The sequence below is a fragment of the Felis catus genome, chromosome A2 (assembly GCF_018350175.1).
Source record: "Felis catus isolate Fca126 chromosome A2, F.catus_Fca126_mat1.0, whole genome shotgun sequence".
Classification (NCBI taxonomy): domain Eukaryota; kingdom Metazoa; phylum Chordata; class Mammalia; order Carnivora; family Felidae; genus Felis; species Felis catus.
This window is the reverse complement of record NC_058369.1, coordinates 54,252,225-54,273,435: the sequence shown is the minus strand read 5'-3', so window position 1 is coordinate 54,273,435 and position 21,211 is coordinate 54,252,225. Positions and strand designations below refer to the sequence as shown.

Genomic DNA, 21,211 nt, shown 5'->3' with positions numbered 1-21,211 from the left:
TCAACCCTCAGTTTGTTCTCAGTTTTTAACAGTCTCTTATGCTTTGGCTCTCTCCCACTCTAACCTCTTTTTTTTTTTTTTTTTCCTTCCCCTCCCCCATGGGTTCCTGTTAAGTTTCTCAGGATCCACATAAGAGTGAAACCATATGGTATCTGTCTTTCTCTGTATGGCTTATTTCACTTAGCATCACACTCTCCAGTTCCATCCACGTTGCTACAAAAGGCCATATTTCATTTTTTCTCATTGCCACGTAGTATTCCATTGTGTAAATAAACCACAATTTCTTTATCCATTCATCAGTTGATGGACATTTAGGCTCTTTCCATAATTTGGCTATTGTTGAGAGTGCTGCTATGAACATTGGGGTACAAGTGGCCCTATGCATCTGTACTCCTGTATCCCTTGGATAAATTCCTAGCAGTGAAACGTATGGCCAACTCATCTTTGACAAAGCAGGAAAGAACATCCAATGGAAAAAAGACAGCCTCTTTAACAAATGGTGCTGGGAGAACTAGACAGCAACATGCAGAAGGTTGAAACTAGACCACTTTCTCACACCATTTACATTAAATTTTATCATAAGTATGTAGTTTAGGAAAATACACAGCATGTATAAGGTTCAGTACTTATCCATGGTTTTAGGCATCCACTGAAGGTCTTGGATGTATCCTCCACAGATAAGGGAGGATTACTCTACAGTGTAGTAAGGACGAATCAACCGATGAGGTGGATAACAGGGTTGGTGAAGGTTGAAGAGAAGGCTTTCCTAGAGGAAAGACATCTAAGTTGAGATTTGGAGTTATCAAGTTGAAAGTAGTGTGAGATGTCTGGAGAGGGAAAGCAGGGACCAGCAGTTGGAACACCTTGTAAACTGTTTGAAGGACTTGTTTCTGTAGTGTTTAATTATTCTGTACATATGATCTTACTGAGTGCTCTTTGCAACATAGTAAATAATAGCCCTGTTAGTTGTTTGGCACTTGGTTGTTAGTTGTTTGGCACATAATAAACTCTTTCCTCTCTCGCTCTTCTACCTTTTCTTCTCTCCCTTTGCCTTGTATATATTTACTGCAGGTGATGCATGGCATGAATTTTTTTGGAGGAAGTAAATGCAAACCCTAAAATATTGCTGATAGAAAAGGAGGCAACCTTAATTTAGCCTATTTGAAAGAGCCATGTTCAGTTCATCAAAATAAAAATGCTTTTTGATGTGGTTGGCTGCTCTTTAAATTCAGTCATTGCCATGAGGTAGTTAATGGAATTGAATACAAGAGGTATTCAAATTTTTTGATCTTCAACATCTTTTAACTTCTTACCACTTTCAGAGTTATGACAGTGGCTTGGGGCTTTTATAAATAACTACACAAGTTACTTAATCTGTGTAGATGAAATGTGGTATCTGTATTGTTATCTAGTGTGGGATTGCCAAGTGAAATTAATTTTTGCAAGATACAAATCTTGTATCATTTAAGGGGGTTGAATTACCACAGTGTGTCCAAAACTGGCAGCATGATTTACTAAATTTTTTGGAAGTAGATTTCCTTCCTCTTTGCCTTAAATGCAGACAGTAACTAAGAGTCATAACTTTACATAAAGAGTGAACCTATCACATTATTATTTGTTAATGATGGGCTATTCCCATTTGGGCAGTTTATAGAAAAAATGGTAAACCCCAACATGAAATTTAGAAATGAGGAATAACTTAATTTTGTTACAGTCTACACTTTAGACCAAGCAAACAAAAAAAATATGCTGAATGCTGTAGGCTAACATGTTGCCTTGTTAATGCGGAAAAACTAAGTTTTACTAACCACTTGAATCACACCTCTGTGTTAACTTGTGGAGTTTTTTGTTTTGTCTTGTTTTTCTGCATGGGATGCCCTTCTTTTTTGTCTGTTGGCAAAATTCCTCTCCAACCTTAAAGACTCCAGATTTAAGACTTTTTTTGTCCCATAAAGGTTCATTACTCCTTCCGTGTGTCATTACTCTTCTTGCTATTATAGCACTTGCCATGTTTATGACAATTGTTTAGGTTTTCTGTTTGCTTACTAAGACCTCCATAAAAGTAAAGGGTGTCATAACTGGTTTAGTGCATGAATGAAAGGGGGCTTTCTGAAATGACATGGTGTTGCATATTGAAATTTCGCCTCTTAAATTTAGGCTTAGTTTTATTGACTCGTAGCTGGCACTGTTACTTCTACTGGGTTATTACAGGACACTGGTTAAAGCGCACAATGTTTGAACAATATAACTTATTTTATATAACACTATTATAAGAATGGACACTAAGGAGATAGGGAAAGAAACTGTAAGCATATTAAGTTGTGCCAGGCTTTAGGGAAACTCATTTAACTTAAAGTATAAAGGTTCACATTTTTTAAATAGAATAATTATTTGGTTTCCTAAAAAAGTGTACCGTATGAATATATTAAGTAGTGTTCATTTTTAGTGCGTTTTAGTTTATTAAAAAAAGGGGAAGCATGATGTAATGGAAAAAAGCAACACAATGAAATTTGTATTGGGGTTCTAGTTCTGACTCAAATATTAACTCTGATTTTAGGGTCAAATTTGAAAACCTCTTTGAACTTTAGTTTACTTCTCTGCAAAAGTGTAGTTTGTATTACATGGAATTCAGTAGTATACAACTTTAATATCAATTTATTTAAAAAATGGGTTTAGAATTTTAAGAATGAAGTTGCAAAAGGAGGGGCAAGTGTTTTGAATATGGAAACCAACTAAATTGGGATGATTATTTAAGTTTTATAAGTATTCATCCAAGGTATTTTGTATGTTTTTGGTTGCTGATTGTTTTGGATTTTTTTTTTTAGTGATAAAGCAAATCAGAAAACAGTATAGTCCTAGTTTGGTAAAAACAAGCATATGTAGGTAGGTTTATACATACACAGCAGGTTGAAGTGTAGTAGTAAGATAATTGTGGGGTTATATATGATACATAAAACAAGGAGAATAAAATATTTTTCTTGGTTTTTCTATAAAGATGCTAAAAATGAAAATAAAATACCATTTCATAAAGTCTGTTTGTGGCTTTGGAAGTAGATTATTATTGTTTGACAAACACATATGGAAAATGTAATGAATGGGAGCTGGGGCCAACATGTCAAAGGCAGACTTTTTTTCTGTTTCTGAAACCTACTTAGAACTCTTACCTATGGTGGAAAGTAGAAGGCAGGATTGCTTAGTGATTGATGTCCATCTCATTTTTAGTTATGATGGAAACAAGAGTTCTTAAAATGGATGTGTGGACAAGCTTTAGGGGAATCCATGGATCATTTGGAATTGTGTCGAAAACACTGTGTCTGTTCATTCATGAATTTCATGTATGTCATTCCAGTGACTGAGTTCATAGCTTTGAAGAGATCCACAAAAAGTGTGTGATCCAGAAAAGATTGATTAAGAACCCCATGGACAGTTCCTGTGTGTTTCCACATAGAGTATAGGAGATGGGGATTTTCAGTCACAGCTTACTGAAAATTACATTGTTTATTCAGGTCTTGGAGTAATAAGAGAATTATTGCAGAGCTGTTGCTTTTTGTCTAGGTCATACATTTTGTCTTTCTAGCTCTTCTTTCATAATCTTTGATGTTGGTCTGCTATTTTCATCTAAAATGCTGCCAGACACCTCAAAATAGAACATATGCAGAGATTTCCCCCTGAACAGTTATGTTTATTGAAGATCTTTTCAGTTTTTTGTTGTTTTATTAAGGACTGGATTGCATTCATACACTCAAATGTTTTTTAACAGGTCTTGTTGCATTTGAACAATTAATTAGAGGTTTATCTTTATTTTATTAGGCAAAAAATAAGTTCCTCGTCGAATGAAGACACCATTCTTTTAGTCTGTAAGTCTTTTTATGTGTATCTGGGACCTTTGAGGATTTATATCCTGTTCAATTCATGATTGATATTTTTTGTGTACCTGGATGCGTAGACTTTTGACAGTTTTCTGTAATTACTTTTCCCCTTTCCACCTCCCCTTGGAGGTGCGGGTTAGAAAGAATCTTGCAATTCTTTGCAGTCTAGCAATTATCTGGGATTCTAGTTGATTATATCAGAAACACCTCATGTTTATCTTTGAGACAGTATGTCTTTCTGTAAGGAACTTCATTATTTCCACCCCAGTATCTCATTAGGTCTTCCTGCATTCCCAGGAGTTTTTTGAGTACTCAGTTTCATTTTGTATGGGGGGAAAAAATGGAGGTACTGGTACTCACACCATTTAAAAACACACAAAACAAAAAACGACACAGAACTCAGGTTTTCTATCAGCCTACTTTCCACTTGTACTTAAATTTCAGTCAGTTTAAATATTAGGTTACATTGCATACTCTGAGCATTACATATAAAGGAGTCTTTGCTTTCAGTCACAAAGTTTTCTTAGCTTTGGAATTTCAGAAAAAGTTTAAATATGTTCAGCCCTTTTCCATTTAAGGTTTTTGGAATATAATTTTTATGTATATATTTTGGTTACAGTGACTTTTTTGGAGTTGTGGCATCCTGTTACTTGTTTGACTCTGGTACATCTTTTCTACTTTTCCTACGGTATTATGAAATATGTATGTGATATTTGAGGTGAAGTTTTAAAAATTGTACATTATATTTGGTGATATTTGGAAACTGGTAGTCTATGACAGGGCATAGTTGTGAATAACCATTGTATTAAGATCTGGCTTTTCAAATTCATTTTTTACTTTTCTTGCCCAAAGGGGGAAAAAAAGGTAGTAACACTATATGGTTTCCTCATGATAATACTGAGGCTTTAGAATATTCCTGCTTTACTTATCTGAAGAGTTGAAATGCCTAACCCAGGGACTGCACATAGTAGGTTCATTCCAACAAAGGCTACATGTAGCATAAGGTGTTATGCCGTTTACAGGGAATTGAGAATCACTGGAGCAGGGAAAATTAATATATGCCAACAAGTTCTGTTCTGGTCCATTTTTAAAATCATTCAAGAGTAATAATTCAGAGAGGAGCAGAAATTTTCACTAAAATGAATCTATCCTTACGTTGATTATCTGGAAGCAGAATCAAATAGGAAGAGACTGGCGAACGATAGCAAAATACTTTTTATCTTTGCATCTGCCCTCAGGATTGCCATTTTCATACCTCTACCTACATTTATTCACTCTGAGCTGTTCATTTTGTTATGTGTGTAGATTTTAAAAAATTACATTGTTCTTATGGGAGAATGCAGTTACCTCAGGAGGCAGCCTTCGTTTGTTTTGCTCGTAAGGAAGTTGAAGTCACTGTGTAATGAAGTTGAAGTCACCCACGAAGTCTGCCTTTCTGCACCTGACATTCCTTCCCGAGGCGGGACTCCTCCCCGTGAATAAGAGGAAAGGCTCGGCCAATTACCTTAGACAAAGCCGGACAGCTGCCGAGCCCAGCTGGGAGGAGTCTCCGGAGCAGCGCTGCTTTGCCACCTCCTTTCATCCCACTGGTTCACCCAGCAGATTACCTGAGGTGGAGGTTGAGAAGGGGGTGTCGCTCTTTGCGGGGGACCTCCTCCGCCGGGAGGGCTGGACGGTGGGGGGAATTGTCGCAGTTGCCAGGTTTCTGCTTGAGGCAGATGCTTCCTAACCCCGGCGCGCCACTCCTCCCCGCCACACAGACCAGAACATCAGGTCCGCACGCCCCCCCCCCCGCCCCCCACCTTTGCCGTCCCCGCCCCCGCCCCCGCCGGAGTCTCAGGTGGCACCGCAGCGGCATCCCGGGCTAAGGATTTGGTGGGGAGCGAAGGGGTGGTCCTTGTGTCTGGACCCCTCACGGCTGACTCACAGGAAGTGTGCTCGCCGAGCTTGGCACTGGGCGAAGCAGCTCCGGGATTCCGCCCCTCCCTGCCGCCGTCCGCCCGCCCTCTCCGACGTAGGCTTTGCGGTATCTCCCGATGGAACAATGAAGTGGTTCCAAGTTTGCTAAGACTCCCAGGGAAAATCTTTGGACTTCTGTGACAGGCTTCAGAATGTTTCGCCACCGAGTTTTCCAGGAAGCTGTTATTTAAAAAAAACAAACCCTTCCCTTCGTGGATTGCTTTGTCTGAAGATTACTCAGGGTGACCATGGTTCAACGCTTTAGCCTCAGGAGGCAGCTATCCAAGGTGGGTAGCTTGGGTAGCTTTGTGTGTTTGTTTAGGGGAAACTCTCCCTAGGTTCGGCGTGGTTTCCTTTTTCTCTAGAACTGTTCTGTCAAGCCTGCCTTCCTCCAGAGCTAAGGAGGGGCAGGGGGAGGAAGCGCTGCCTTTTGTTCTTTCCTCTGACAGACACAAAGGTTTCAGGCTGACTGCGCTGGCAACTCCAGATTTTGTTCTCCTAAAACCAGAGCTGTCCTCCCTGAATTTGGAGGAAGTTACAGTTTGCTTCTGAGGTACAGTTTCCAAGAGGGTGTGCGTGAAAGAGAATAGTGGATAAAAAAAGTGCATCTTTAATTAGCAATTAATCTAGCAGCTTGTTGACCAAGATGAGAAAGCCTTATTGGTCTGTGGAATCCGTCCGGTTGTACGAAATTTAGTATAAAACGAGGACAACTTCCATAAAACAGTGCAGGAAGCCAAGACCTGTGTGAAAATACTAAACTGAGCAGTTAAGAAACCCACATACTTAATGAAGGAGTGTGTGAAAAGCAGGAACCAGTGGGCTCACAAATCAAATTTTTACAGAGTTCTGCTTGAAAAGCAGGTTTCATTTGTGCCGTTTTGAGGGAAAAGTTCTATTAACCTAAGGAAAACAAACTTAAACAACAACAACAACAACAGGCAAAGCTCTCTTGGAAGAGGGACTGCCGATTTTCTGAATCAGCCCTGGCCGTGGTCAACCCTCTCTGGACCAGTCAGTCATGGAGTTCTCTGTTTAGCTAGTGCAGAATCTAGTTTGGAAAGAGGTGTGCTGAGAGTTGAGCTTTATTTCAAAAATCGTTCTGTTCTTGAGTCTGTTTTTAAAATGTAGCACTTGGTGGTTGAATTGTGTCACGGATCATTCCCTGCAGACAGAAGCTTAAACAAATAGTAAATCAGTAGACATTCTTCACTTTCTTGGTTGTTAGAGTTGTTAAATCCTGAAATGTGTTATTATCTTAAGGGAAAACCTTTCAGTTCCTCACAGGTGACCTCAGTGTAGAATGTGTGCATTCAGGCAAAAATGAGCAAGGCTCTTGGGTCCATCCGCATGTCAAATTTCATCTCTTTTCTTGGATCGCCAAGCCTAACAAGGGACTTTTTATGAGTAGTAAAATACATTTCCCTTGCTTCTCTTCCCCTAATTCTAGGTTTCTAGGTATGTGTGTTGGGGGTAGTGGGCCAAGAAGCCTCCAGGTTTCTTGTAAACAATAAAAAGAATCACTTTTTGTTTCTCTTTGAACAACCTTTAGTTTGTATATTTCCAAATTTTGTACTACATTTAAAAAACAGATGTGTAGGTTCTCAGGACAGTGATTTTTCTGCACAAGAGTGTCTGAAATAGTTCAGAGCCAGGTGATAATTTTCTAATTAGAAAATAAATTCATTCTAGGTATTTTGCTACTAATATTTCTCTCCCAATTACTTTTTGAACCGTACTCTTCTCACACTATACTATATAATATATGCTTTATGCCTGGCTGTGATTTATAGAAAAGACACTTTTTGGGTAGAATTAGGAGCACATCTTCTCTGTAACATGAAGAAATAAAAGGCACATTATATAAAAAACATTCAGAGAGGTAACTACCTCTTTCAATTCCTTTTTTTTTTTTTTTTAAACACCCCTCTCCTCCACTTTAAGGTGGTTTTTAGGCCCTACACTAAATGATTAGGATCAAATCTAAGGAAATTTGTTTTCTATCACACGCCTTTAATATATAGTATATGTTCAATAATGAATATGAAAAAATATTCTTAATCGTTTCAGTCTACATGGGTGCTGATATACGAAAGAGAAATTAATAGGTCAATAGTGTTCTTTTTTTTTTTTTTTAAACGTTTATTTATTTTTGAGACAGAGAGAGACAGAGCATGAACGGGGGAAGGGCAGAGAGAGAGGGAGACACAGAATCTGAAGCAGGCTCCAGGCTCTGAGCTGTCAGCACAGAGCCTGATGTGGGGCTCGAGCTCACGGACCATGAGATTATGACCTGAGCTGAAGTCGGATGCTTAACCGACCGAGCCACCCAGGCGCCCCAATAGTGTTCTTTTTTTAATTGCAGTGAATGCACTGTACCTCTGTTCTGTCTTTTCAGTTAAACCCATGTTACCTGCGATCACAGGACCTGCCTTAACCCAGTGTATGGTATTTTTGGCGCACATTGAACACTGAAAGTGAAATTAGGTTGTTGTAGGTCAGAAACAGTTGAATAATGGCAATTTCATATGATTCCAACTTTAGTAATGAGTATTTTTGCCAATAAGAAATAATCTTCCACAGGTATACAGTTGTCTTAAGATGATCTCATATTTTAAAAAGCAATTTCCTATTTTAACAAAAAGAAGTACTCATGTGATCATCTATAAATTCTGTTGGAAAATTTTTGAAAAAAAGTCCTTATAAATATTTGCAGTGATTTTAAACCTATTTAGATTCTTTTTATCTTAAGTTTGATAGCCATATTTACTTACACTGGATATTTTCCCTAGATGATTCCTCTAGGCTAATGGATGTTCACATCTGAATTTGTAAAAGGAGGAAGTAAACTAAGATATAGATGAAGTAAAAATCTTCATTTTTAAAAAGGATGCTCTCTTACTCTTTTTGACTAGATCCCAGTTACCTGACTCCCAGAAAAGTTTTTTCTTTACCCTTTAGACTCTTTTCTTTTTTTTTTTTAATAATTTTTTTGAGTTTATTTTGAGAGAACAAGATTAGGGGAGGGGCGGAGAGACAGAGACAGACAGACAGAATCCCAAGCAGGCTCCATCAGCACTGTCAGCCCAGAGCCCTGCTCGGGGCTCAAACTCACAAACCATGAGATCGTGACCTGAGCTGAAATCAGAAGTTTGAATGCTTTAACTGAGCCATCCAGGCACCCTAGATTATTTTCTTTCTGCATAGTTTTCTCACATGTGACTTCAAAAATATTCACTAAGGAAAGCTTTTTCTTTTTGTCCTAAGTCCTCTACATGAGCTAGTCAAAATAGTCTGGAACCTGCCAATGTGGACTTAACCATGTAATTCTCCTAATGAAACTTCAAGTTAGGTGGTATCAACTTCATTTTGTCATTAAAGAAATCGGTTTGGAGAAGCTAAAGCATTTGCCCAGATCAGCAGGAGGTGGAGTCAGGTTCAAATTTAGGTCTAATTCCAAATCGATTCTGTATCTACCTACCAACTATCTCCCTAAACTTCTGGTGTTTTAGTCAGTCTACTGTCGTGGTCACTGATGTTTCTCCATATGTTTATACATGGTGATAGAAAACAGTGTAGTTAGTAACTTGGGTAACTTCCTTAGAGCAGCTCTTTCCCCTGCAGTTGAAATTCGTATCTGATGGGATTTAAATTTATCAAACTTGGTAAGTGTTTCCTGCAATTGAAGTTTTTCCTTTGGCTAGAAAAACATTGATTTGAACAAGATAGTTGATTTAATAAAGCCATATTATATATAGTTTGTAGCTCAACTGCATGCATTTATGTGAACCTTTAGACTGTACTGCCTTTTAAAAAACTTCTATTAAGAAGAAAAAGTTACTCCTGAGTTTCTATAATAATGTTTAAGAGATGAAATACGATGAGTTATACAATCAGAAGGTCTTAAGTCACTCTGGCTCTAACCACCGCTCTCCAATCTTTTAAATCAGTAATAGATGGGCAGCTGGATGGCACAGTGTGTTAAGCATCAGACTCTTGATCTTGGCTCAGATCATGACCTCGTAGCTAGTGAGTTCAAGCCCCGTATCAGCCTCTGTGCTAAATCGGTAATAGAAAATTATTTTTTTCCAGAAGCTTCAGTTTTTTAGAAGGTATGATAAAAGCTGAGGAGGCTTTGAAAAATGGTTTTAAGATAGACTATTCTAGTGAAATCTTACACCCTTTTATTTTACTTTTTAAAAAAAGTTTTTAATGTTCACTTATTTTTGAGAGCGAGACAGAGTGCAAGTGGGGGAGGGGCATAGAGAGAGGGAGACAACCTGAAGCAGGCTCCAGGCTCTGAGCTGTCTTCACAAAGCCTGACACAGGGCTTGAACTCACGAACAAGATCATGGCCTGAGCCGGAGTCAAATGCTTCACCTGACGGAGTCATCCAGGCTCCCCTTTTATTTTACTTTTGAATGGTAATGATTTTCATAAGTTCAAAAATTAAAACTTAGCTGTGAAATATTGCTTCCAACTGTGTCTTTTCGGCTGGTTTACATCCCTGCCACCCTAGGCAACCAGTTTCTTATTTATCCTTCCCCTATCTGTTTATGCATACGTAAGAAAATATGAACATATGTTTCCTGACCCTTCTAAAATGAAAGATAAATGCTATACACTTTGTTCTAAGATAATAACTTGGGCTTTACGTTTCTAGATATGGATGTAAATAGTTATCTCAGTTTGGGGTTCACATTTATTTTCACATTTTTATGGGAGGCTTAAGTTCTTTAGGACAGGTATAGCAACACAGGATGTACTTTCCATGTCAAAGATAATTAAAATAACAAATTAATGATGACTTGATTCTTTTTTCGATTCATACCACATTTATTTTCCTATTTGGTTTGAGTGCTTTCTCTGTCTATATTAAAATTTCTTATATGGTGAAAAACTTAGAAGATAAAAAATCATACCGTTATATCTTGGTTTGGCCTGTGAAGAGATTAATATGGGTTTTTTCCTCCTGTTTTCCCATAGATTTGTTGAAATTATTTAATCCAGACTTGCAGAGCACTTGAAAATATTATTGTCTAAAATTGTTATTCTTTCCTACATTTGGTAGTGTTCTATTACTTGATATCAGTTTTGTATCCACGTTAAGAAACCTAAGATTTTGGAACGTATTGATGCTAATTTGAATTCTTAATAAAAACATTCTTTTTTCAAAAGTAGTTTCTTTTGAATTTCTATCTGATTTCTTTTGGGTTTAGGACTTGATGATACTATATATGACTCAACATAATTTTTCTGTGAATGTATTCTTATCAAAAGGAAGAACGATCTTCCATTTCCATCTTAATTAGGGTCTTTTAAAAGTATTTTAAAGGCTGGGGCTCCTGGGTGGCTCAGTTGGTTGAGTGTCCAACTTCAGTTTAGGTCATAATCTCATGGTTTGTGGGTTCGAGCCCCATGTCAGGCTCTGCACTGACAGCTTGGAGCCTGCTTCAGATTCTGTGTCCCCCTCTTTCTCTGGCCTTTCCTCACTTGTGTGCCTGTGTGCATTCTCTCTCAAACATTTAAAAACTATTTTGAAGGCTAAAGTGGTAAATTTTATACAGATTTTACCCAGTTTTTTAAAAAACTATCTTTTAAAAGAACCCTTTTAATGTTAAGTACTATATGAGTACAATGTGGTACTATATGCAGTTTGAAACCCCAGACACATAGGCAAGGGAGTCTGTACTGGATGGATGTTTTTAAGTCATGGAAATGTGCACAACATCTCTCTCTTTTTTTTTTTTTTAGGCCATTTTTATTTAATTTTATCTCTGTTACTTTAAACTGGTTTCATACTGGGAAATACAATGTTGGTATTTTTTATTAGCCAGCAGTTAAATGCTATATTTTCCTGTGAATTATTAACCCACTTTTAGGAGACTTAAGTAGTGGTGTCATCAGCATTGAAGGATCATTCTGATGCATTACATAACCAAACTAGGAAGACTGATACTGCTTTTCTGTTAGTAAAGTGAGATCTTTAGTGAGATCAATTCTGTATATTGTAGTTGCAGTGGGAATAGGTAAGGTATAGAGAATGGCTCTCCTATTCAAATATATTGGCAATAATCAGCTAAAACAGAGAAACTAATTTAGAAATATATGTATGGCAACTCTTTAAATTTTAAAAACTATGGTAAATTATAGGCTGTGGATGTGGGACAGTGGAATATGCTACTGACAGAAGAGAGTTAATCTCCTTGCAAGTGTGTTGCTTTTTTTAAAAAATATATTTTGTTAAGTTTATTTGTTTTTCAGAGAGACAGAGGCAGCGTGAGCAGGGGAGGGGCAGAGAGAGAGAGAGAGAGAGAGAGAGAGAAAGAAAGAGAGAGAGAGAATATCCCAAGCAGGCTTTGCACTGTCAGGACAGAGCCAGATGTGGGACTCAAACTCAATGAAACCATAAAATCATGGCCTGAGCTGAAACCAAGAGTCATATGCTTAACCGGCTGAGCCACCCAGATGCCTCAACTTTTTTTGTTTTTTAAGTATACAACAACTATCATTTGGTGTTGATTTGAGTTTTATTTTCCTGAGAAGGATGGATATAGTAAATGACTCAATTAGGTGATTCTTTGAGGTAGAAATGTTTACCAAGAGTTCCTAGTTTTGAAGATCAATGAGCTGATATACTTGAAAGTGCTTTGAAAACTGTAAAGTACTGTATTAATTTAAGAATTTAAGGTGATGGTATTTTCATTATTCTGTCATTCCATAAGTATTTTTTAAGTTTTATTATTTAAGTTAAATTTTAGTTAACGTACAGTACAGTACTGTTTTCAGGAGTAGAATTCAGTGATTCATCACTTACATACAACATCCAGAGCTCATCACAACAAGTGCCCTCCTTAGTACTCACCACCCATCTAGCCCATCACCCAACCACCTCCCTCCATCAGCTCATAGTTTGTTCTCTATCATTAAGAGTCTCTTGTGGTTGGTTTCCCTCTTTTCTCTCTTCCTCCATATGTTCATCTGTTTTGTGTCTTAAATTATACATATGAGTGAAATCATGGTATTTGTCTTTCTCTGATTGACTTACTTTGTTTAGCACAATACATTCTAGCTCCATCCATATTATTGTAAATGTCAAGATCTCGTTCTTTTTTTTTTTTTTTTTAATTTTTTAAATGTTTATTTATTTTTGAGAGACAGAATGTGAGTGGGTTAGGGGCAGAGAGAGAGGGAGACGCAGAATAGGAAGCAGGCTCCAGGCTCTGAGCTATCAGCACAGAGCCCAACACGGGGCTTGAACTCACAAGCTGTGAGATCATGACCTGAGCCGAAGTCGGCTGCTCAACTGACTGAGCCACCCAGGTGCCCCAAGATCTCGTTCTTTTTGATGGCTGAGTAATATTCCAGCACGCACGCAGGCGCACACACACACACCCCACATCTTCTTTATCCATTCATCAGTCAATGGACATTTGGGCTCTCTCCATAGTTTGGCTATTGTTGATAATGTTGCTATAAACATTGCTGTTGGCGTTTCTTTACACCAGTAATGAGCAGCAGAAAAAGAAATGAAGGAATCGATCCCATTTGCAGTTGCACCAAGAGCAATAAGAGACATGTAACTAAAGAGGTAAATGATCTGTCCTGTGAAAACTATAAAACACTTATGAAGGACATTGAAGAGTACACAAGGAAATGGAAAAAGAATTCCATGCTCGTGGGTTAGAAGAACAAACATTGTTAAAATGTCTATAGTATCCAAAGCAATCTACACATTTTATACAATCCCTATGAAAATACTACCGGCATTTTTCCCAGAGCTAGAACACGCAGTCCTAAAATTTGTGTGGAACCACAAAAGTCCTTGAATAGCCAAAGTGATCCTGAAAAAGAAAAGTAAAAACAGACACTTCACAATTCCAGATTTCAAGCTATATTACTTATGTTTAAGGTATCTCTGTATCCACCGTGGTGCTCAAGCTCATGGGCCTGGGATCAAGAGTTGCATGCTCCCCTGACTGAGCCAGGCAGGCACCCCATTCCATAAGTATTTTTGAAAATAAGTGACTGTTCCTTAAAACTGTGACTTAAAATACACACACATGTACCCACCTCCCTTTTTGAATGTACATAATTTTGTATGTCTTTTGGATAGATAACAGTGATTGCCTGGGAACACTTGGTTTGGGAGTAGGAGGTAGACTCGCTTTTTAAAACTATTTGTCACATACATAACTTTCTTAAATAATAGCTCTAGTCAAATATGTTAAAAGTTCAAAATGTAGACATGAATTTCAAGCTCATTATTTTTCAGTGAAAACAATTGCTAATAGTTAACTTAAAGGTTAATGGTTAAAAGATGGTATTCTTCTAGGCTTGGTGCTTTCTCCTAACCATCCATGCAAATTGAAGATAACCTCCCTGTGTAACACATAAGTTTGTAGTATAGAATCCCTAACCCTTTAAGAATTCTTTAAACGAACCTCTTTGGGCTAATTTAATCATACTATTCTGAAAGCATATTTTGGGAATGCTGTATAAAGATAGGAAACACATTTTGTTATATGTATTTACAAGATGCATGTAAAAATAATATGAAATATTCAGATTTGTTCTTAATCATTTTGGCTTACATGAGAAAATTAAAAGGAAAATTTGCTCTTTTGGACACCCTGGGGTTAGTTAGAACTTAACTTTTGCTCTATACACAGACCTGTAACAGAATCCCATTGCAAAATGCATCAGTTAAAAAGAAGACTGTGCAAATGGAATTTGCCTTGTGGTAACACAGGATATTTCCATTAAATTTCCATTTGTTTTATCAAAAGAAGCTTATCACTTTGTCTTTACTGGAAACTTCAATACAGTATCAGCTTTAAGGGAATTCTAATATGAACATCCTTTCAAAATCTAAGATTTAGTTTATATTTCTTCTGGAGAAATTAAACCAGGGTAATGTGATTGCTAGCGTAAATGGCTTAACTTCTGTGGAGTGAACAGAGAGGCAAATCTAGAAAACTATCCTTGAGATAATATATGTGGGTCATTTAATATTATTGCTTATTGTGTGGAATTTTAACTGCAAGCTCTTAATGTACTTGTCTAATATTTTTCCCTGTTTTTTAATCATTTCAAGATATACAATGAAATGATACAAACAACACCTGAATATAACTGCCCATTCTTTCTTTGATGTAGAGTATGTATGTGTGTTGAGACTTAGGAAACTAGCCACAAAGTTTGATCTCAACAAATTCTCTTTGGACATGGTTGGAAATCTGATCCATTCTACTCAGTAGCTAGTGGTGAATGATTATTTGAATTTTGAGTCTTATGAAATGACGTTATTGATCATCATATTCAATAACCCCCAACCATTAGGACTTTAAGAATTTTTAGAGCATATAATGTATATTCTGTGTATATTCTAACTTAGACCTTGGAACTTAGTAAGTGGAAATAGTAGGTTGTATATAAAGATTAACATCTACTTCATTTCTTACTACTAATTTCCTGTATACATATCACTCTAGCTCCACTACTTTTTTGCTACTTTTTTTTTAATGTTTGTTTATTTTTGAGAGAGAGAGACAGTGTGTGCACTGGGGAGGGGCAGAGAGAGAGAGGGAGACAGAATCCAAAGCAGGCTCCAGGCTCTGAGCTGTCAGCACAGAGCCCAACACAGGGCTCGAACCCACGAACCGTGAGATTGTGACCTGAGCCAAAGTCAGATGCTTAACCGACTGAACCACCCAGGCACCCCTTTGCTATTTTTCAAATGTACCACAGTTCTGCCTCCATTCCTTTGCATTTGCTTTTCCTTGTACCTATAAAGCTGTTCATCCAAATACAGGTGGTCCCTGACTTACAGTGGTTCAGCTTATGATTTTTCAACTTTATGATGTATGAAAGCCATATGCATTCAGTATGAGTGATACTTGGAATTTTTAATCTTGATCTTTTCCCAGGTTAGCAATATGTACTATGACACTCTCTTGTGATGGTAGGTAGTGGCAGCAGTTGTAGCTCCCAGTCAGTCACACAGTCACAAAGGTAAACAACTGATAGAACTATTCTGTACCCATACAAGCCATTCTGTTTTTCACTTTCAATACAATATCCAGTAAGTTACATGAGCTCTTCAACACTTCATTATCAAATAGGCTTGGTGTTAGATGATTTTGATCAACTGTAGGCTAATGTAAACATTCAGAGCACAGTTAAGGTAGGCTAAGCTAAGCTATGAAGTTTGATAATTTAGGTGTATTAAATCCATTTTCCACCTAACAGTATTTTCAACTTAGGATGGGATTTATTGGGATGCAACTCTATTATAGGTCAAGGAAGATATGTATCTGTATAGATTTCTCTTGTACATCTTTGAGGTCACAGCTCAGAGGTCACCTTTTCAGCAAGGTTTTTACTGTTCTCTTTAAAATAGTGAAACTGCTTCTTACAAACACACACCTTTTCCCCAACTCTCCTTATCTCTTCAGTTTCTTTTCTTTTTTCCCTCCATTGTATTTAGTATCATATGATACATTGTATATTTTTCTTTTATGTGCCCCACCCCCAGTATAAACCTTATGATAAGGATGGTTGTCTATTTTGTTCACTTCTATGTGTAGAAACATAGAATACTATCTGATATCTGATAAGTGCTAAATAATTATTTGTTTCATGAGCAAATTTATGAAAAACAGTAAAAAAAAAAAAAAAGTCACTAGTCTCCTTGTCTATTTTCTTCCATCTCTTCCCATTTTACTGCCACCATCCCCACCCATCACCATCTAGGCTACTTCTTCTTCTTTTTATTTTTTTTATTTATTTTTTTTTAATGTTTGTTTATTTATTTTGAGAGCAAGAACATGAGAGTGAGTTGGAGAGGGGCAGAGAAAGAGAAAGAATCCCAAGCAGGCCCTGCCTGGAGCCCATCATGGGGCTTGATCCCACAACTGCAAGATCACAACCTGAGCCAATATCAAGAGTCAGATGCTTAACCAACTGAGCCACCCAGGCACCCCATGGCTACTTCTAATCGAGCCTCCTTTCTGCTGCAAAGTAATCTCATGTCTGATAAGACTTGCCGTGTAGTAGATACCAAATAAATATTTGTTGAATAACTGTGACTATTATCTTCTTCCCCAGATAGACAAGTCAAAAAATCAGAAATGGCAATAAATTGGCACCTTACTCTGGTTCTTTAATTACAGGTATCCACTTTTCTGAATTCATCTTTTCGATGTGATGGAAAGAGCCAAGAAGTAGAAACCCAAAGTTCTTCCATACTTTGTGATTTCAGGCAAATCACTTAATTTCTCTGTGCTTTAGTTCCTGAATCTTATAATGGCATTATGTTTACTCTTATTACCTCATAGGAACAAATGAACAATGGATATGAATATGTTTGGAATAGTACTTAAAAGTGTTAAATATAAGGTAATATTCCAGACCACATTTTACAACTGTAGGTACTTTTAAATAGGGCCATGAAAGTAGCTTTCCTTTTTTTCTGTTTGGGCACATATTGATTGGAAAATAGAGGATTCTCTCCCCACCTCCTCTTTATAAATAAAGCTCTGTGTCAAGGGGTGATAACCTACCACCTTTAATAAGTGCTATATGTTGTGTGAAAGAATTATCACAAAATAAATGCTAGAGCTGTACTGACTTTTGGAAAGTTTTTTTGTGATCTGGTTGTATTTTTCTTGGACTTGGAGATTTAGAAAATTCTTCCCTTACAGATTTTGTCATTTACACTCCTGCATAAACATCACTACTTAGAATCCCTTTCTCTGTTATTAAGTGAGCAAGTACATTTAGATATTTAGATAATATAGAGACTGTTAGGTATCTGACACCTTTAAGAGTTTAAGCTGAGAAAAAGGATTCATGCTTCATTCATCTGAAGAGACTAGTGACACAGTATTTGAGCTATAACTAGGTTTGACAAACCTAGTTTGCATTAACAATAAAATATATTTGTGTCTGACTTTGTACAGTTGTGAATATAGTGGCTTCAAGGACCACCTTGCCTATTTCTCAAGTCAAGGGCAAAAAAGGCTGCTGTAAAATAGTTTAAGGGACACAGTGTAAATGGAATTTCCATTCTGGTTTCTAAGTTGGGATTTTGAAACATTTTTTTAGCTTTTATCATTAAAGTTGTTAGGAATAGTGTTTTAGCTGATAAGTGGGAGTTGTTTTCTGCTTCCTTCCTTTGTCCTCAAAACAAATAAAGAAATAACATACACAACTCATATGATAATCAAATGGTACTCAGCAACCACCAGAAGAGTATAGAAAAGATAATGACACACATTCCCTAGAGATGTTCCTCTCCCTTTTTTTCCAACTCCTTTTATACCAGTAAAAGTAGTTCCCCATAAGAGTCAAAGGAGGAGTAAGCAGTGAGAGAGACTGTTACCTCTATCAGTACCACTCTAATTCTACAACTTTGAAGACTTCAAAATATAGGCATTGTAATTTCATCAGTGCATGTGCTTTGTCAAGGTCTCCTATGTTACTAAATCCAATGATCAATTCTTAATTATCTTGATTTTCAGCAATATTTGGCACTTTGAGACTCTATCCTCAGTGAAACACTTTCTTCTGTTGGCTTTCATGATACCACACTCAGGGTTTTTCCCCCACCTCACTAGTCATTCAGTCCTAGTCTCCTTTCCTGATTTCAGATTTTTTTTTTAAATGTTTATTTAATTTTGAAAGAGACAGAGAGACAGAGTGGGAGCGGGGAGGGGCAGAGAGACAGGGAGACACAGAATCCCAAGCAGGTTCCAGGCTCTGAGCTGTCAGCACAAAGCCCAAGGAGAGGCTTGAACTCAAAATGGCAAGATCACGACCTGAGCTGAAGTCAGATGCTTAACTGATTGAGCCACTGAGGCGCTTCTCCTTTCCTGATTTTAATTAATACTGCTGTACCCTAGGTTCAATACAATTTACTGCTTTCTTGGGGATTTTATTTAGTCTAATGGTGCTGAATACCATCTAAATGTTGACAGTTCTCAAATGTACATTCCCGGTCCTGATCTTTTCCTTGAACTCTGTATTCAGATCTCCATTAGGATATCTAATAGGTATGTCAAACTTACTGTGTCCCAAACTAAGCTCCTGGTTTCCTCTCTCCTCCCTGGGTTTCTTGGTCTTCTCCTTCTTGTTTATTGGCATCTCCATCCTTCAGGTCTAAAATCTTTAATTTGATTCCTCATTCTCATTCCTAATGCATCAGCAGATCCTCTTAGCTCCACTTTTTAATATGTCTACAATTTGCATATTTCTGGTCTCTCCTACCATTCTCTTTCTCATCTATTTATTGCATTAACCTCCTAACTCTCCTCTGTCCCCTTTTCTCTCTCTCTCTCAAAAATAAACATTAAGAAAATTTTTTTAATAAATGAAATCTTTTTAAAATATCCAAGCTATCCATACCTCTTACTCAGTTTGATCCTACGAAGTAGATAGGACAAATATTGTTGTCCCACTTTGTAGATATATTAAGACTTCAGTGTTTCTTAAAATTCTTTGATTTTATTTTTTTAAGTTTATTTTGAGGGAGGGAGAGAGAGCGCGCACACAGGCATGAGCAGGAGAGGGGTAGAGAGAGAGCGGGAGAGAGAGAATCCCAAGCAAGTTTGGCACTTATACTGCCAAAACAAGAGATATTTCTTTGTTAATGTCTTTTGAATTCAACTAAAATCAAAGAGTTTGGGGACACCTGGGTGGCTCAGTCAGTTAATCCTCTGATTCTTGATTTCAGCCTAGGTCATGGTCTTATGGTTCATGGGATTGAGTCCTGCGTCAGGCTCTGCACTGACAGCTTGGAGCCTGCTTGGGATTTTCTCTCTCCTTCTCTATCTGCCCCTCCCCTGTTTGTACTCTTTCTTTCTCTCTCAAAATAAATAAATAAGCTTAAAAAAAGAAATCTAGCCCAGGTTTGTTTTTGTTTGTTTGTTTAATTTAAGTAGGCTTCACACGCAGCACAGAGCCTGATGAAGGGCTTGAACTCATGACCCTGAGATCAGGTGTCGGATGCTTAACCAGCTGAGCTACCCAGGTGCCCCTCTAGCCCATGTTCTTAAGGTAGAAGGAAACCTATGATGTAAAATAGTGTGCTAAGAAATTTTGTCTAAGATAATAGCTCCTTCCAATAGAACTTTGTGTGTGAATGAGAATATATCTGTGCTGTCCAGTATAATAGTCACTAGTCACATGTGGCTATTGAGCACTGTAACTGCATCTACTGTGACTGAGGAGCTGAATTTTAAATTTAATATAATTCTTGATTTAAATAACCACCTGTAGTAAGTGGTTACCATGTTGAACAGTGCAAAAGAAAACTGGATAGTATGGAGAGTGAACAGACCAGGATTGAGAGAACAGGTAGTAGCCTTTTAATCAGGCATGAATGATGAAATTTAAAAAGGGAGAATGTCCGTTATTTAGAAGAAAGATCAACAGAATTCATTGAAACTGAGATGGAAGAAGGAAAACAGATTTTAAGCCAAGACCCTGGGTAATGAGGAATTTAATTGTTAAGAAAATAGAAGATTTGGGTCAAGCTGATGTTACTTTGTTGGTTTGGGTGTAAGTTTGAGTTTGTGTATATTATGTCTTTGGTGAAGACTGAATAGCTAAGTGAAGTTTTGCATTTGGAAATAGAGAATTGGGGGTTAGATAGTGGTCATGATTATGATGTTAGTTTACAGGTAACAAAGTCACAAGTGGAAGGCTTTTGAGCAGATACTAAAGGAATGAAGGTGATGTTGAGTGTCAAATGCCAAAGAGAAAGTGAAGATTGACTGAACTTAATCATACAACTGTAGATATAGTAGAGGTAGAGACTCTAGAGATTTTCATCTAATCCGTTCATTTTACAAATGAGGAAAGTGATGCTCAGTGAGTGATGTGAAATGAAATGTTTAAATATACAGAGCTTATAAATGTCAAATTGAGGGCTTGAATCCAACTTCTTTGCTGACCCTTTCAGTGCTTTTCCCATTACGCTGGCAAAACAAAATCTTACTGAGAAATTTCACTAGAACATAATGGAAGCTAGATAACAGAGTGATAAGAAAGTAGAATATGGGACGGAGAAATGGAATTAGTGTGGGCAGCTTCTTTGAAAAACCTGGCAGTGAAAAAGGGGATTGAAATGAAATGCAATTGAAGGAGGCAGTGAACTCAAACCAAAGTTTTTTTGGTTCTAGAAATATTGAATAAACTATTCTGGCATGACAGGCAAGGGATAAAAGTGCCAAAGTGGTATTATCTTCTTATTGCTGGTTGGGGAGATAAAGTAATTGACTTGTAAGATATATCATCATCGGAGCCAGAAATAGTCCTTAGATCTCCTGAAACTATTAAGTGATCAAACCTTCTTTTTTCAGAAAGAGCCCTGCCTTACT

At 37.3% G+C, this 21,211-nt stretch overlaps 1 protein-coding gene and 1 long non-coding RNA gene across 4 annotated transcripts in view; one reads left to right on the top strand and one right to left on the bottom strand.

Moving 5' to 3' along the window:
- TMCC1 (transmembrane and coiled-coil domain family 1) overlaps positions 1 to 21,211 on the top strand; it is a 247,795-nt gene that overhangs the window by 121,543 nt on the left and 105,041 nt on the right. Inside the window, exon 1 of one of the 3 annotated variants that reach the window (XM_045051989.1) lies at positions 5,928 to 6,115. The exons of the other annotated variants lie outside the window; for them this stretch is intronic. Within the exon in view, the coding sequence (XP_044907924.1) occupies positions 6,077 to 6,115 (39 nt within the window). The 5' untranslated portion in view covers positions 5,928 to 6,076. Of the gene's footprint in view, positions 1 to 5,927; positions 6,116 to 21,211 lie in introns of those variants that run through there. 3 annotated transcript variants of the gene reach the window in all.
- Positions 556 to 5,868, bottom strand: LOC111559450. The gene is made up of 2 exons (XR_002740372.2): positions 5,797 to 5,868; positions 556 to 5,476 (listed from the first exon to the last, which is right to left on the bottom strand). It is a non-coding gene; the product is annotated as an uncharacterized LOC111559450 (long non-coding RNA).